This window comes from Amblyomma mixtum, chromosome 5 (assembly GCF_055824585.1).
Source record: "Amblyomma mixtum isolate Tamu chromosome 5, ASM5582458v1, whole genome shotgun sequence".
Lineage (NCBI taxonomy): Eukaryota > Metazoa > Arthropoda > Arachnida > Ixodida > Ixodidae > Amblyomma > Amblyomma mixtum.
The window spans coordinates 142,254,677-142,273,233 of NC_143016.1; the positions used below are offsets into that span (position 1 = coordinate 142,254,677).

At 45.3% G+C, this 18,557-nt stretch overlaps 1 protein-coding gene across 1 annotated transcript in view; it reads right to left on the bottom strand.

The window, feature by feature from the left end:
* The window catches only part of LOC149343937 (arylsulfatase B-like), a 49,870-nt gene that overhangs the window by 18,772 nt on the left and 12,541 nt on the right, over positions 1-18,557 (bottom strand). Inside the window, exons 4-7 of the mRNA XM_089547104.1 lie at positions 16,231-16,343; positions 8,866-8,976; positions 5,542-5,673; positions 3,133-3,259 (exon numbers count right to left, since the gene is read on the bottom strand). Coding sequence (XP_089403230.1) covers positions 3,133-3,259; positions 5,542-5,673; positions 8,866-8,976; positions 16,231-16,343 — 483 coding nt within the window. The remainder of the gene's footprint in view (positions 1-3,132; positions 3,260-5,541; positions 5,674-8,865; positions 8,977-16,230; positions 16,344-18,557) is intronic.

Consider the following 18,557-nt stretch of genomic DNA (forward strand, 5'->3'; position numbering starts at 1 on the left):
AAGCCTCTAAACAACAAGAGTTATCCTACACCATCAGAAGGAGACAGGCAAGGGCCCAATACATCAAAAAGAAATTCAGATTTATGAATGAAGCCCTATTTACCGACGCCGCACTCCACACAAGCAACGCCAAGAAAGCAGTTGCAGTGGTGACCGACCACAGAGGAACCAAAATTTATGAGGTGCACTGAAGCCTCCTTACATGAGGAAATGCAAAAGCTGTGTGCGGTCCGCCACCTACGCCATCTTAGCGCCCGTCCTGTGTGTCTCCGTTGTGTCCGTGTCTTTTTAGCGCTGTATACGCCATCTGCTGAGTCAGCGCCGTGCAGTGCGAGGGGGGTGGGGGGAGGGGGGAGTTGAGTAGGCGCTGCTTGATGGCCCTACGACGGCACGCCAAGCATAGAGGAAATTTACCATAAACGGGCCAAACTTGGTACTCGCTTGATTGTGACATCTGCAATTAACATGCTCATAATTACTCAATTAGGGCTTAATACATACCTATCTCGAAGATGCGGAACTGTGCATTGACTAGACGCACCTTTATTCAGTTTCAAACGTCGAAGTGTCATGGCGAAGTGGCAGCGTTCCTGTCTCGTAAGCGGCGGCCGAGGTTCAATTGCCACCTAGACAGCAGTTTTTTTTCTTATTTTTTTTTCTTGTTGTGACTGACCGATATGGCACATTTTGCTGACAGCCTCCGCCTACAGCTTACGTCCACGCCACTCATGAGCCAAGAAAGGTTTTCGCCTTAACCTCCGGCGTGTCGATATCCCACTGCTTCATCACGTAAGAGGAAGTAGTCGTCATCGCACTTTCTATCTAAGAAGGATGAAAATCAATGTACCCGATAGCAATCTTCACAGGTTCCCAGACAGCTAGCAGAAATTTCCATGTGGTCAGAATTATTCCGGAGCACACAACTATGGCAACTCTTTCTCTGTTTCTTCTTTTACTTCCACCTTCCTTCTTTCTCTTACGGCGCGGTTCAGGCGTCCACCGAGATCTGAGGCAATTACTGTGCCATTTCCTTTCCTGAAAAGCTAAATTTTCAATTTCCGAAGAGAAGCGATCGGTAAGACTGCAAACCAGAGCCTGACCAAACTCAGCGAAGAAGAGCAAACAGAATTTACCCAAACGATAACATAGGCGCCGGGACAGGAATGGATTAAAGGGAACCTACATGCGGATATGGTGGCCAGATAATATGCAAACTACCGGGCCCTAAACACATCCTCGGGGGAGTGCCTAACGCCCATATATTCCGACTACTCCACAATGTTAATTACTCCAGAGGCAAGCGACACAGAAAACGACGGAAGAGGCCACCGATTGCGTTGTCTACTGGCGGATACCTTCGTAAACTTACATGAGTTAACAAGTTACACCCCACAAGTTTTGGGGACATATGCCATGGTTTGGGTGAACATCAGCTCTGTACCAGATAACATTGTAGTGTACAGCGTTTGTCAAAAGTTTGGAGCCCAAGGAGTTTGCTTCTGAGCCACACTGTGTGGTCCGTAATGCATCTCCAGCGCTCCAAATTTCCTGAAGGTAAGATGATTTCTGGTCCTGCCTCCTCCATTGGGTAGGGCTGCCACGAATGCTTCAGGAGTCTCACTACAAGGCTAAGAAGTAAACCCCCTGGGCTCTAAACTTTTGACAAAGACTGCACATCGCACAATACAGAACCTCATGTACGCAATCCAAACCGTGATCATTGAGAGGCATTGCTGGTCAGCTCAGACCCAGAAGACCAGATCCTTCTGGTCACAAAGGCGAACAGGCTTGTGAAAGAGAGCGAAGGCCTGAAATGGGGGCCGCAACTATCGATAAACCTCACATGATGCCAGCTCAATAACAGCTAATTGATTAAAGTTTATTCAGTCACTCACTTAGTGGCGAGGGCGCCTTGCACCGGAGGTATCTGTTGCTAAAGCCGTCCTCGTCGCTTCGGCTGACAAGATTGTTGAAACTCGCCTCTCTTTTTCAGTCTTTCTTCTCACATCAAATTTAACTCGCGTACTGCACGCACGTTGCAGCGATTGTGGTTTGGCACGAGATAGTGGACAGTCCCGTCCACTGTCCGCTGAATTCTACCTTCAATGGCGCCTTCCCATCACGCAGGCACACACAAACCGAGTTTCAACGAAACAGGAGAAATGCGAAAGCAGCCCGCGTAACGTTACCCGCTATGGCTGCCATTATACCACCTAAATGGCTTGTAAAAAAGATACTACAACATTCCCTGCTAAATGGTAACGCTACACTACAGCCACAATAACGCAGTTGAAACCTATTGAATTGTGGAATTAGGGGGGGGGGGGGGGGACAGCCTTCCGCCCCTCATGACAAATGACAAAGAGAGGATGACAAAGAGAGGACACGCACACAACAGCGCAGTTGTATGTTTGTCCTCGGTGTGTAGTCGTCTGCAAGCGCTGCGTTTCCATGATAACTGTGAGAACACACGCTAACAAACTAACACACGCCGCCGGCTTTCATCGTAATGCGGCTAGTTACGCTTTCATCTTAAGAATTAAAATGCATGCATAAATGCAGTAAAGGCCCGTATGATAAGGTGCTTCTTCGAATGTGAGTACCAATAGCAACAGAGTGTAAACGTTGCCATTGTTCTCACCGAATCTAAGAAAGTGACTGTGTCCGCGAACCTGCTGGAGTTTGGTGACTGCTCCGTTTCAAAGTCCCATCCCCGAAGTTGCCAGTTCCTGATCAATGTCATTCCTCCAAAGTCAGAGCGGCTGATAGTCTCTGTAACTTTAGGTTGTTAATACTCTGGTCCCTGATGAGGGGCTTTGCCTTAAGAGGGATGGACTGATGGTAACGAAGATGACCGACTCTGACCCACCAGGCGTGTGCACAATTGGATCATGGATAACCAGCCTTCGCAATGGGCAATTACTCACGTCTTGAAAAGTGCTTTATTCGAAGCTGCCAGAAATGATCTGGTCACTGAAAACTGTCATTTCGAGCAGCTTCGTCACGAAGTGATCCTCGTCACTCCTTGACATACCTGGCATTCATGCTTAGAAAACCACAAGCAGACCACTGACATGTCTGATATTGAACGTCTTTGGATGTCAGAGTTTCTGTGGTAACGCCAGTACTCACCTGCATACATCGTGCGATTTTTGTTGCCAATGAAATCGTAGCCTTCTACGGGCCGAGGGGGCGGCTGGAAGGGAATTTTCTCGCTACCGTAGTGCGGTGCGAAGTGTGCGACGTACAGGAACATAGGCTGCGAGAACGGAGAAAGCGGTGCCTCAGGCGAGTCTCTTGTCACGCGTCAGTTAAACGCCTATTTCTTTTAACGCTGAGTCTTACAACGGCTGTGACGCTCCCGAGCGCTATAGCGGCTATTTTGCTCTTCGGTGTTGGGAACAACATGGTCCGGAAGCAATTTAGTACTAATAATTTTGCTAAAAGCCGGCGTTCTTCGATGCTTATATTACAAACAAAGTACTCAAAAGGTACTGACATTTGCAGCTTTACAAGTGCATGAACACTTCGAAAATATAATGTTAGCACTGAAGACGGTCTTCACAGTTTTAAACAGGTACGTCGGGAGCGTTCCCAATCCGATACAGCTGTAAGTTCGTCCTCTCATTATGTACACATAATCAGTCGCTCTCAGCACTTTGCTACTGTATTGATATGGATAATATCGAATTATTTTAAAGCGAAAGCACTACTTCACGAGGTGAAAGACGCGGGTTCGATCCCCGCCGTGGCGGCTGAATTTCGATGAAGGTGAAATTCAGAGGCCCGTGTACTGTGCGATGTCAGTGCACGTTAAAGAACCCCAGGTGGTCAAAATTTCCGGAGCCCTTCGCTACTGCGTCTCACATAGCCAGAGTTGCCTTGGGACGTTAAACCCCAATAAAACCAATACAACTACTTAACGATGTCTAACCTTCTCACATAGTGTGTGTAATAATTGGCCTGGAAGGTAACCTTGTCAAAAGCATGCGTAGCAACAACCCATGCGGAAATAGAATAAATATTGCCGCGACTGGTTTTAGAACCAGCGGCGGCGCCAAAGAATCAGTTTCGCTGGCCACTGCACGAGGGAACTATGCTATCGCCTCAGCCGAAAACGCCGCGTGTTAAACTGCAACACACTCTCGCTCTGCGAATTGCTCATCGTTGTCGTCATCGCTTTCCATCTGCGGCGCGAACAGATCGGGTCGGCCTAGCCTCGATCAGAGCTTAACCTGTCTAATGGCGTCGTCAGTCGTTTTGATGACCAAGCAAAATAAAACCATGGGCCAATGAGGGTAAACACAGGCTTTCGCAACTCTACTCGGTTTAGCTACATTAAAACCCTATCACTTTTTTTTAAGAAGTGTTGAAATGGTTTAGCCACTGTTAAGTAATAACCACTAGCGAATAAGAGCTGACTGTGAGAAAAACGCAGTCAAATAAAGAAAAACGAAGCCCACAATCGCCTCCGCCACCAAAAAAGTCGTAATCAACTCCTGCATAAAAAGGGAAATCACCTGCTGCATTCGAATATATCCGCAACGCAAATACCAACTATCTTGCTACCATCGTGTGTTTGGAAATACTTTTGGAAACACACAAGATTATAAATTATTCGACACCGAAAGTGCAGTGTCCATCGGACAAGTGCCTGAAAAATGAAAACAACCATTTAGCTGTTAGCAAGTGCTGCCAACTGCTACTGCGCAGTTTTTGGGAGCGTGCTACTAGAGTGTGACAGATTACGAATACGACAATTAAGAACGCTTAACCATTTAAAATTATTTTTGAAGAGTCATTGTTAAGACTTGAAGCCGACGGCCAAAGCGAGCAGTCTTCTCTCAGGCGGCTCCCCATTCACACTCACTACAGGCAGTAGTCAATATTTCGCTACAATACATAGAACGACTGTAAACCAACTTTCCCTGCGTGCAAGTCAAGTGTATTCTTGCAGCACATTATCCAGCATTCACATGTGCACGGGGACTAGAGCAATTGCCTGGCGGGTCAAACTGGTTCCTAGGCGTAATGTGTTCGTCTCCTGTTCCGCGGAGCGATGTACAACTAGGCAAGCTATTAGATGAGCAAGTTAATTCATTTCCAGCTTTCTAACAACGAACAGATATGCATGAAGGACAGCAGACGCACTGTCTCGGATCTGAAAAGAAAAATGAGCTGGCAGTGACGCAGAGAAAATAGTTTGGAAGAGCTTCGTGTCGTTGTAGAGAGAAAATGCCGCTTTTTTCTGTGTCTACCGAGCCTCCTATGTACAAAGTAGCCTGATGTCGTCATGTTTCAACCACTCTGTGTCAAACTCGGAGCTAAAGAGTTGTCCGTCGTGTCATCGTCAAGCAGATCATTACGATCATCATTTATCATAAAACGTCGAGTAGTTTTCGCCTCATAACGAAATGTACTGCTTTCTAACGTAAAGAATCAGTGACGTCGCTCGATGCTGAATAAGAATTCTATACCGCGCAAAGGCACGACCGCACGTCAGGAGGTACGTTCTAGCCAGTACACTTCATCGCGACCCACCTTGTCAAGTGGATGATTCCTAATGACAGACAACGTTTCTTCAGTTATTATATCGGTATAATATCTTCCAGTATCATTCCATGCCACAGTTAGGTTTCTTCTGAAGTCCAAGCCCAAATCGCTGGTGTTTCTCTGCACAAAAGGAAAGAGATCAAAAGAAGATGCAAACTCACCATCCATGCGATGCCGATATTTCCAAGAAAGATAGAGAAGACGCCTTTTTCATGCAAAAAAAAAAAGCTAAGCACTGAAGCATACTCAAATATAGGAGAAGGCTGATGCATTTTTTTTTATAAAACAATACGCAGTTATGCAATCACGACAATGGAAAAAAAAATCAGCTGCGAGCGCTGTCATTCAGAGAAAGAAAAGAAACGCTCATCACGGCTCACGCAATATGACCGGGTAGCGTATTTCATTCATCACTGCCCTACTGAAGGATGAAGGCTAATTGGAGGTTCATGGTACCGGCCAGGTTTTAACCGACATTTCGCATTCTCCACCCACCCCCAATACATTTCCAAAAAATAGTCCAGCATTCGATTTCGACTCTCGAATGGGCCCATTTAGATAGCGTTTTTTTTTTCCAGTTCACATACCTGGGCACATGGCAGAAAAATACGAGATGTCTTGTGCTTAGTTTAGATAGACAAATTAGTTAAAGTGAAGATTTTAAACCTCTTAAGCTTTGGTATTCATCAGACGCCTTTTTTTTCTTGAGGATGCATACGAAAAGTACGTTTCCGAAGCCATAGGTCAAAAAACGGGTATCGACCAAACGTCTACTCCATAGTTTTATGTAACGCTACAGATACCAATAACATCCAACTACAAAGCTAATCTGTGCTTAAAGAATGTCTACCTCAAACGGTAGCTCATATGTTGAATCAATGACTTTACGTCACGTAAAGAAGATCTAAAGGACGTACCTGACGGCAAGGTAGACGAATAATAAATGTTTGAAACGAATTTTAAAGAAATGTCTGACTTTGCACTCAGCTTCCTAGTGCAACCTCCGTTTGTGTATTGTGCAGGAAAATACGAAGGAAACATATTGCATTACGTCCGTCAAATGTACAGCGGTAATAACGGGGTATTCGAGCTAAAAGATGAAGAGGGAATGTAATTATGTATAGTTATTTTCAATCACATGATTTCTGGCGGATTTAAGTTAATTGTGTCTGCGTTTTGGGCATGTTTGCACCGATTTTAGTGTCTTTTCCCCCCACCACCCACAGGCCTTATTTTTGAAGAAAATAACCACTGGGTTTTCTCTTCGCAGACTGTTGAACAAGAATTTAACTTTTATTTAAGTTAATTTTTCTGACACCATTGGGCTTTCTTTTTTTGAGGTACTGGACAGTCCAAAAAAACATTTAATCAACATCCCAGCTGCCTTTAAAAGTTCAGGATTGCCTTACTGTAGGATGCTGTTATTGCGTTACCAACAGAAGGGTATATGCAAGCGGGAAAATCGACCGCCGGCACGCGTGGAGCTTTGCTAACCTAGTAATTCACGTTGAGGGGGTAGTTGGTTACGCATTTTCTTTTCTTCAAATTTAAGCAGCGCTAACTTTTAAGACGAATACACAGAGGACATGAGAGGACGGGCGCTTACTCAAACTATGTTTATTGAACACGTTTCTCGTAGAACATACAAGAAAAGACGACCGTGAGCGCATGCGCATCTACGACAGACCACAGAAGGAAAGGCCAAGAGAATGGGACGGGGGCAACAGTAAAGTGAGGTCGCTTTTTTCCTTTTCAATGAAGACAGCAAAGGTAGATTAAGGTCATGCCCTCTCATGTCCTCCGTGTATTCTTGTCATGTCCTCCTGTCATGTCCTCTGTGTATTCGTCTTAAAGGTTAGCGTTGCTTAAATTTGAAGAAAAGAAAATTTGTTAACCTATCTTGTGATATAATCACAACCTAGTCATCCTGGCAGGTGAAATATAAATTAACCTGTCGCGAGAGGCTCCTCGGGAAGAGCACAAAGTTGGGTCTCACAAACCCCACCGGTGAAAGTCCTTCTCACCGCCACCTGCCAAGGCAGTGGCGCATTCATCCCAGCACCAGGAGCGCTATAAAGACTGGAATGCATCTACGAGTGTAAAGCAGCGAATGAACGAGTGCGCATATATGGGCATTAACCCATTAACGCCACTGCGTCGTACTGATAAGTCATAGCTATAACGAAACCAGCATTCAAACGAAACACCGTGGATGGCTCAAGAGTTGTTTCTTTTCTGGGTGCCGCCACATAAAACTATGCATTAGGTATCCGGTCAATACCCGTGTTTCCACCGCTGGCTTCTCAAACGCCCTTTTCGTACTTTCCCTGAACGCGATACTGTCAACATTAACGTTACTTCAGTAGGTATAAGCTGAGCGAAGTCAAATTACGCTCCTTGCTTATTTTATGGTCATACCGTCGAATCTTAATTCGAACAGAAATCCCAAAGCGACGCTATTGACTCTGACATATGAAAGATACATCTTTGGAATGCGAATATGTGCCCTAAATACTTAAAGCAGTTTCTTTTCTGTTCATGATTTTGCCATTTTTCTTTTAGTTTCGAAACGCTGTTTATAAGTGTTTTAGTTTTCCTTAACTCCTAGCCTTTTCCTGAAGACTTGCTTTTTTTGGTGGCCTGCAAATTGGAATCATATATGGAGTTCTGTCTGTGAAATTCAATGAAAAACACCACCCCAGTGATGAAATCGTGCAGAAATGTAACTTTTTTAATTGCAATCATCGTTGCATCACGCCCGTCAAACAAGCCCGCGAACGGCCAACTAATGAAACACAACTTATTTCAACAAAAACACTCCCTAAAGAGAAAAACTAGGAACCTTTTCGAACTCGACATTGCGCACGCTTCTCACAAGACACCCGTAGCATAACACATGTGGTGTGGCAGTGATGGGCTTCGACACGTAATGAAACCACCCGAATCCACCACACCTTCGATTAAACGAGGAGTACGTACTCCCAACCAACCACAAGCGAACACCTTCAGGTCCCTGTGGCACTTCGCCTTTGAGTGGCAGCTCTACCTTTTTACCTGAACGACTCAATGCTGGAAACAAGAAAAACCTCTCTAAAACAGCTAATGCCCTTCGCCTCGCCTTACACTGGCCTCGGGCCTTGATTTCAGCATAGCTTCAACCGTTCATTTGTGCCACACAAGTCAACAACCTGGCAGCATTTCCTTCAAAATAAAACACGTCGACGTTGTAACCCTTTCTCTTTGTATTCCGGAGCTTTTCAAGCAATGAAAGCGGTCTTCATTAGCACCTCGGGGAGCCATGAGATCACTCACAGGAGCTCTTTCGTGCGTGTAATAATCGATGGCTCCACCCCAATTGCCGACATGGCTCACAAAACCCCTTTTCGTGGGCGTGTGCACTGCCTTGTAATAGCCAAGGTGCCACTGGAAATAGAAAGATGACCATGTAAGGACACAGAATAAAACGCACCACACTGAGAGTTAGTAATTCATTATTACCGGAGTAACAATAGGTCATTGCGATAGGCGGACATTACCTTGCGCATATTTGCGCGAAGTACCCATTATGAATTTTTATCTAGCATTACATCTGCATCTACATGAGCACTGCTCTGATGTTTTGTTACTGCGTTAAAATGTATTTTTTGGCTGAACCACACACTTGCACGTTTATTTACCATTATTTCTGCACGTATACATGTACTCCTTCGATGTTTTCTATTCTTTTCTGCTATTTTGTAGAAGGCCGAGTTGCGTTTTTGTTTTCTTGTTTTAGTCGTTTATCTGCATTTATGTGTTATGTTGCACAACCCGTCACAGTAATTTTAACTTCGTGCTCTGTTTAAAGGAAAAAAATATAGTTAAGCATGCAAATATAAAATGTTTAAGAAGTAGCGATATAAAGTTTCGGTTTTTCTCGTCTTTCGTTGCAATGAGGTGCAAAATGTTATGAGCGCAGATCGCCATGTGCGATTTCCCTCCTGTCGATAAGTATCATAATTAAACTACGTTTCTTATTTTGCTTAGGTAGGTATTTTCGACACACCAACGGCGACAGTCACCCACACCCCATTACCAAAAGTAGCCAGGTTGCAGTGACTAATCGGATTGCGCTTACGCTGCAGTCGCTAGCGGTCGGCGGAAACGAGAAAAAAACTGCGCCACATCAACTTGCGTCATGTCTGTCTCCCTCTGCGTGATAAAGACTCTTGATATCAGAAGAAGTCAAAAGAACTGCCTGCTTACGTTTGGCAAAGAGAGTACAAGAGGACACGAGGTCACACAAGTTACATGAAATCTGTACTAGGATGATTTCTTTGCAGTTTTAACTCATTCGCGCTATTTTTCAAACCTGCCCTACGAGCTGTAATGACCCGTAATGAACAAGCACCAATTCGGATCGCTTTTGCATGCTTCATATACGTTATGGTGTTGCTTGAAGGAAGCTAACCGTAACCGAAAGCAGGAAACGCATAAGGAAATGATTTTTTTTTTGTGTCATTGATCAGCGACTTTAGTAGCGCAATCATTTCTTACCTGACAGATGAGTGAACTGAAAATGAAGCCTAAAAATTCATGCTAACAATCGGGTATGATTCCACTATGTCCGGTTGTACCTCAGCCAAGGGAGCTACGGCAGCGGCTGTCCAACCTTCTACTGCCGATTGTATTCGCCTTACCTGTAACCTAACCTTCACAGAGCTTTCGAGCGCCATCCTCTCTTTTTAGCGGCGAGGGAAGTGCCATACCAGAAGTGCCACATAGGACGCTGTCCAGCAGTGACGACAACAACTGGACCAGAACCATCTTACGCTGCCAATGGCAGCAAGGCTGCGTTTGCTGCTTTTATTCAAAACCGCCTCCCTTCAAATGTATGTCACAACGAGTCCTCCATGTCTTAACCCTTGTCTGCTCAACAGCTTAACGAAGGCCTCGGTGCTGGTAGTGTCCAAGAACTTCGCAAGAACTTGTGCAAGAGCATAAAATATTCAGTGCGATCTGTTGATCACGGTCATCCTCAGCGTCACTACGCCCACTGCGGGGCAAACGCTTCTCCCATGTCTCGCCAATTAACTCCGTCTTTTGTCAGCTGTGGCCACCATATCCCCGCAGGCTTTTAAACCCATCGCCCACCTAATTTGCTGCCGCCGCCTATAGTATGGTAGCCAGGGTATGAAGGGTGACCGATGGTGATTTGAGTGACGCCTTCACCTTTCGGTGTGGGTGGGAACCATCGCCACCTTCTTTGTCGTAGAGTCACCATCGGAGCCCTTACACTACTACATTAGCTTGCCGTGTAAGCAATACGCCAGGCGGCCGGAATGATGATGTTGACGGAGTATCCAGCGCCATTTAGTGCAGTAACTTAACCGCAACCAAGTGCGTTTCATGAGAGGAAATGTTTGTTTGTTTGTTTGTTTGTTTATTGGGGTTTAACGTTCGAAAGCGACTGAGGCTATGAGCGACGCCGTAGTGAAGGGCTCCGGAATTTTCGACCACCTGGGGTTCTTTAACGTGCACTGACATCGCACAGCACACGGGCCTCTAGAATTTCGCCTTCAAGAAATTCAGCCGCCGCGGCCGGGATCGAACCCGCGTCTTTCGGATCAGCAGCCGAGCACCATAACCACTGAGCCACCGCGGCGGGGTCATGAGTGGAAATACCTGCAAGAATATTTCCTCACCCTTGCTGCGATGCCCGAGCGGTCTTAAGTGTACGTCACGCAAGATACTGCATTCGCGCTGGCGTATTTTGATTGAGCTCACGGCGCTTTCAAATTCTCAAAGCATGAAATGCTTCTCTCTTGCCTCTTATCAAAACTGAGGTTAATATCATCCGCAGTCATTCCCGAGCCTGACGAAGAATTTGACACCAAACGGGAGGAGTGAATAACATAAAGCCGAATCTGATCCTATCCTGACGAAATATTCTTTCCGGAAGGCTTGCAGCCCGACGTAAGAAATCGGGATGCCGCCACTGGAAGCGCGCCATGCGGGCAGGAAAGTTGGCGAACGGAACATTCCTTGGGTCCCCGGCACAGCGTGTAATTGATGTTCGCCGTTCGAATGTATGAAGACGCGCCTGACTGCGGAATGGCGAGAAGAAATACGCTGTTATCATTATACACTCACTGCAGCGCGAAACGTCTCCCATGTCTCTCCAATTAACCCATTCTTTTACATGCTGCGACAAAGTACCCCCCAAAGATTCGTAATCTCATCCGCCCGCCTAACTTTTTGCCGCCTTCTACTACACTTGCCTTCTTGTGGAATCCACTCCGTTACCCTTAATATACCACCGGTAAGCTTGCCTTCGCATTACATCACGTGTCCAAGCCCATTTCTTCCTCTTGATTTCGACTAAGATTTCATCAACCCGCGCGTGTTTCATCCCCCACTCTGCGCGCTTCCGCTCTCGTAACGCTAAACCTAACATTTTTCTATCCACAGCTCGCTCTGTTGTCCTCCACGTTAGCCTCCCCGTTTATGCCCCGTAGGTGAGTGCCGGTAAGATAAAGCTCAGAAGAGCAAGTTGTAGGGCTAGTTGGTGCTGTTGCATCGTGCTGGAGCAGCGCAAAGGACGGGACACGAGAAGCAAGGAAGGACGTACACAGGCGCTGTTCTACACAGGCGCTGTTGTAAAGCTGTTGTATACTTTTCTCGTGAGGGATATTGGTAAACTACCGATCATGACCTGAGAGAATGTGCCATACGCGCTCCGCCCCAGTCTTATTCTTCTAGTTATTTCCTCTTGTGATCACGATCTCCAGCCACTATCTGTCCTAAGTACATGTATTCCCTAACCCCTTCAAGCACCTGGATACCAATTGTGAACTGCTGTTCTCTTGCGAGACTGTTGGACACTGCGCTCTTTTTCTGCGTGTTAATTTTAATACTTTCCGTTCTGCTTTGCCAGTCTAACTCATTGATCATGCATTGTAGCTCACCTGCTGAGTGATTTAGCATGGCAACGTCATCAGCGAGTATAAAATTATCTAGGTATTCTCCATTAACTGTTATCCCCATGTTCCCAATCAAGGCTTCGGAACACCTACTGTAATAAGGCAGGGAATAGCATTTCTGCACAGTAGTGATAGATATCTTTCGGCATTTTCACATAAGACTCTACACCCTCTTTCCGCAATGCCTGGATTACTTTTGAGGTTCCCACGGAGTCAAAGGCTTTCTCGAACTCAATGAACGCTATATATAGAGGTTGGTTCTATTCTGCATATTCTCTATCTCCTGTTTGATAGTGTGAATACGGCCTGTTGTTGAATATCCTTTACAAAAGCCTGCCTTATTGATTTGGTTGATTAAAGTCCAGGGTTATCCTGATTATGTTTGCGATTATCTTAGTAAATACCTTCTAGGCAACAGGCAGTAAGCAGATCGGGTTGTAATTGTTGAACTTCTTGACATCTCCTTCCTTAAGAATCAAAATAATATTAGCGTTCTTTCAATCCTCTGGTAAGCTCGACGTGATAAAGCATTTCGTATAGAGGGTGGCTGTTTTTCCTATCATAATCTTCCCTCCGTTCCTCAAGAGATTTCTGTTACCTGATCCTCACCAGGCGCTTTCCTGCTTCGCATTGCTCTTAAGGCCCTCTTTACTTCCTCTTTCGTTGCTGGCCAGATATCCATTGCTGTGCGCTAATGCTTCCCTCATTTGCGTTCGGATTACAGTGACTATTGCAGAGGTTAGTGTAAAACTCGGCCATTCTATCTTATTCATATCGTTAATGACATTCTCCCCTCGGTCTCTCAGCGCATGCATATGGTTTTTGCCTTTGCCTATTTTCTCTTCACTGTTTTGAGGCTTCCTCCTTTCTTTCCAGCATGCTCCATTTTCTCTATGCTAAACTTCTTTATATTGGCTGTCTTAAGCTTATTTATTAACATGGATAGCTCTACCAATTCTATTCCGCCAGTATGGTTAGACGCTTTCATGCTTTCGCGTATCTTAATCAGATTTTCCGCCTGCCGAGATTGATTGCCTGTATCCTGTTGATCCATCCTGCCATCTACTTTTACTAGTCACTCACTAATGATAGCTGTGAGATTATCGCTCATTGTTTGAACATTAATATCGTCTTCCTTAGTTAGAGCCGAATATCTCTTCTGCGATATCCTGTATCTCTCTACTTTCCCTCTAACCGCTGACTCGTTAATGAGCTTTCACTTCACTGATTTCTTCCGTTCCTTCTTCAGATCTAAGCTAGTTTAAGATCTCTCCAATCTGTGGTCAATACATCGCACCTTTCCGCGGACCTCTATGTCCCGCACGATACCAGTGAGAACGCATAGTATGATGTCAATTTTATTTTTATTCTCACCATTGGCGCTCTTCTAGGTCCGCTTCCTCTTCTTTCGTATCCGAAAGAAGGTATTCATGACCTGTGAATTATTTCTTCCTGCGAACTTTACTAATAATTCCCGCCTGCTATTTCTGGAGCCTAGGCAATAGTCACCAAGCGCCTGGTCTCTGGTCTGCTGCTTACATACCTTCGCATTGAAGTAGCCCATTAGTACAGTGTGGTGTGATTTTTAATTTGTACATTCCCGATTCCACACCTTCTTTGAAGCTCTGAGCGAATGGTCAACATAGATGGATGCATTGGCGTAGGCCTGCACAGTTTTCAGCTTGTACCTCTTATTAAAGCCTAATTACGATAGCTGCCACTCCCTTGTCATTGGTCGTCATTGGTCTCTCGTCACTACTTTAGAACTCGTCTATGTTGGCCGCTGTACCCCGTTTGGTGAATAATCCCGCACCTAGTTCTCGTATATCCGCTGATCCACGATAACACAATACGTGCCCACCCCTCAGTACTATGTACGCCTCATCTGCCCTGCTAACCTCACTAAGCCCTAGGACGTCCTATTTACACCCGCTAATTCCTCGAACCACACTGTTAGGCTAGCTTGACTGGATAAGACTCTAGTGTTAAATGTTGCCAGGTTCAGTTTCCAGTGGTGCAGCGGTGGCGTCGACAAGAGCATCCACCTCGTGTGCAAGAGGACCTGGGCTCGAATCCCGGTGCCAGGCAATTCCGCGTGTCGATGAAATTGCTTAACCTGGACTGGGGTGCGGCTTGATCTCGGTGACCACAGCCTACAACGTAGTACCTCACCAGACCAGGATTTGGCCACCCTGGTGTAGTACTTGGCCACAACCTTCTATGACGAAATTAAACCAATACGCTCTAACTTGGGGCTGAATAACGAGACAGGCGGCAGGTCTATAATCGAGCACTTCGCCTCTTTGAGAGCCCGTGCCGCAGATTCAGTTTGTCTGGGTTCGAAAGAACACAACCCCACAAGAGCCGAGACAGCACCATTTCCGCTCGATGCATCCTACAAGCGGAGAAACGCGCGCAACTTGAAACACATACGTCTTAAAAAGTAGCCGTCTTGGAATGCGCAAAACCTTGCCTGAAAAACATTTCAGGGTTTTGGTTACTGTCGACAAAGATACAGGCTATGTTATTTTCGTGTATCAGTCGATGAAGACAATTCATGACTGTGAGCTGAATTGGTTTAGCTTCGGCATAAAGTTCGTACTTAAGTAAGGGTATGCTTGGCTTTGTTTTGCAGAGAATGGAGGCATAGCCATGTCATACTAAACACCACGGTGTTCTTGCGCCCAAGGCACCGATGATGAAACAATCACGCTAACTCCGTGTAAAGTGACCTCCTTGGCGGCAACATCTAGAAGTAAGTTGTTGGGCGAGTTGGTGGTGGTATTTCATGTATTGTGTCCCGGCATTTTGGCCCTGTGTTGTGTCCCGGACGGTATTCTTTGTGTTGCCTTCCTTTCTTCTATGTCCCGTTCGTGGCGCTGTGTTCATGGAATAGCTTTTATAGGAAATCGAGTTAAGGTATCAGACTACTGTGGAAACAAAATTTTAAGTGCCAATACAAACAGCAAATTAGTAGTCACTCTTGAAACATAATATTTTATCCCACAAAAGGTTTTAAAACAGGCTTAAATATTTTTGACCTTAAAAGTTTTTAATTTTACATCACACGCCAGCAGTGATAACTACAGTTCTGTTGATAGCGAGGCAAACTGCTTTCGCATTTCCTACCATTAAAGCATAGGCTGAGCACTGGACAGGAAATAATTAGGCTAACAAATAGTGCACCGAATCTTTATAGTGTTTGTTGCTTCATTCTTCAGAGCTGCCAGCACACTACTTTATTGCTGTGTTTGTGATGCAAAACTCGACCAGATTTGTCTCGATTTATCGCATCCAGGCGGAGCCGATTCTACGTTGTTCCAGAATGTTCTACTAACTTTACACACTTTGTCTCGAAAGTTCGCTATCGAAAAGTTCGCTATCGAAATTTCGAAAGTTCGCTATGCAGCCGGAAGCGGCGGGCATTCTGTTCGACGACAGCCGAGCACGCCTGTTGCTACCCCGCTGAAAACTGATTCAGTTCTTTTCGGGCGCAAGTCAGTCCAAATACACAGTTTTGTTTGGAAGCTATTCTCGCTGTCTTCCTGCTCGCTGGACTGCAGCCACCAGTACGTGACAATAGTCTAATGACCAAAAAGAGTGCTTTTCATATAGGCCTCATAAGAGAGTTGTGAGAGCGCCCTGTGGCCGTAGGGCTGCTTACTGAACGTAGCGTAGGCACGCACGAAAAAAACCCTTCAACACAAAAACATACCTTTCCGACAATGTACGATGTATAGCCTAGATCGTTGAGCCACTGAGGAAGAAGCTTCAGGTCCAGGGGCAGCCCTCTGGCTTCATCCAAAAGGAGCACATAGTGCTGCATCCCTGGGAAGAAATGTATAGGACCATTGTAGAAGAATACCATGAACGACAGGTATGGCGTGGGGTGTTAATGAGGCAAGGACACGTCCTGGTGGAGGACGCCAGACTAATTTTGATCCCAAGGGTTTTTTAACGTGCCTTGGCATTCCACAGCACACAGTAGCTCTGTATTTTGCGTGTGTACGAAGGCGGCCGCCGTTCCCGTGATTCGCTTGCGTGACTCTGCCGCAGCTTGACGCCAATGCGACGGGTAATTTGAGGACTGATTGAGGCCAATGTATGAAAGGTGAACCCCCGTGTCATGTTTGTGCAATGTAGGGCAGATATTACGGGACCACTGCTTCCATAGGTTGATTGACTGAATACAGAAACGCATAAAATAATGTTCACTAAACATATCTGTTCAAACACAAGCAGCCAGTTTTATGCGCGAGTTGTGTATATTTTTCAGCTTTCTGTGAACAAAACAGTTCTAAAATTAGAACGCAGTTCCACCTCACTTCACAATTTACACCACGTGGCATTGCGTCTCTTACGCTCAATGAACACTGGAAGAGAGTACGTAAACATGGCATGATTTCCCACATGAATTGGTGTGTGTCGGGTTTAGATCGTACATAAATTGCTAAGCAAATGTGATTTGATTTTTTATATGAATGCTACAAACGTTGGCAGAACTACCAGAAAACTAAAAGCGACTACAAGGCCAGTTTTATCTAAATTAATCGTTATTTGGCACTCTTGATCTGATTTATATCCATCTGGTTTCATAACAAAATCCTTCATTTCGAAATACTTATACCAGGTGTTTCAGGGAATAGCTTAAATAATTCTCAAAGACCGAATTTTTAAAGGGACACTGAGGAGAAATTGAAGTTGGCTTGTATCGACAGAATACCAGCTCCTGATTACTCTTAAGCTCTTTTAACGTAGAAAAGAGCAAAACCCAAAATACAGGTACGCCGCCACAGTCCAAACTCGCAAGTACAAGCGTGATAACGTAATACGACAAAACAGTGTTGCCAGAACCAATGGTTCTAGAAACACTAGGCCACGAGAAGCCACGAATCACTGAGGCATAGCCAATGCCCGCCGCGCACTCGATGCAGGTGGCCGTGCCAAAGCATGTGCAAATCTCCTTGACGTTGCCAGATGGCGCCACGTACCCGGCAGCTACGCGCGCGCCTGCAGCACTGGAACCAATCAGCGCCTGCTCACCGGCGCGGTATTCCGCTAACGGTAACAAGGTACACGGTATGCTAAATTTGTCTATTTGCGAGAACTTCGTTGACGACTTCGAGAGCGGGATCCATCGTAACGCTGGCAAAACGCCGGTGCAAACGTAAGCGAAGCGACGGTAGTGACGGCCACAATAACCGTTAGATGCCTTCAACGTGCGCCCGGCGGTAGCTTTCTTTTCGGCTGCTGCTAGGCCGCACTGCTGGAAGCCAGAAATCACGGAGTCTGCGTTACGTCATGTGCACATCATGTTTCACGTCATTTAGTCCTGTGTCGTCATAAGAGAATCACAAGTTTGAATGAGAGCACCGGGAAAAACTTTTTCAACTTCGCATCCAAATTTCTTAGAAATAAATGCATCTTTCGCTGCCGGCCTAGTGGCAACAAAGCCATGAAATGCCGAACTATCGGATTTTGCTTTAAAAACAATATTAATACAGCTCTCCTTACTGTCCCTTTAAGCAAAAATATGGCTTTTTCATTGTAGCATTACCAGTGTTGGCGCCAAATCGGTGACTCGTCTGAAGTAGTTAGCCGGTTAGCACTTTCTTTAGTAATTAACTTTTTAACTAGTAGAGTTAGGCCCTGAGTTGTACATAGAAATTTGTAGCCAGTTGTTAGTAATAGCCAAAAAGTTCTTAGAATTTCGAAAACGCGATTACCTTTGACACAGTGGCTCGACAAAATTTAGCTCATATGACTCCTTATACGCACTGGTAAGGTTGCTTTGCCTGTGCTTTTCGAAAACGCATGTACTTTGTAACGATGTAACAAAATTTTGTCGAGCCACAGCGCTAATAATAATCGCGCTTTCAAAATTCTAAATGCTCATATCGCTATTACTGATGACCGGCTGCAAATCTCTAAACACAAGTAGTTGCCTATGTGTTATAGTTAAAAATCTAATTATCATAAATTAATCACTGCGCTTACTACTCAAGAGAACTGATCGGCTTTCTTGTGCTCGCCAACATTTGT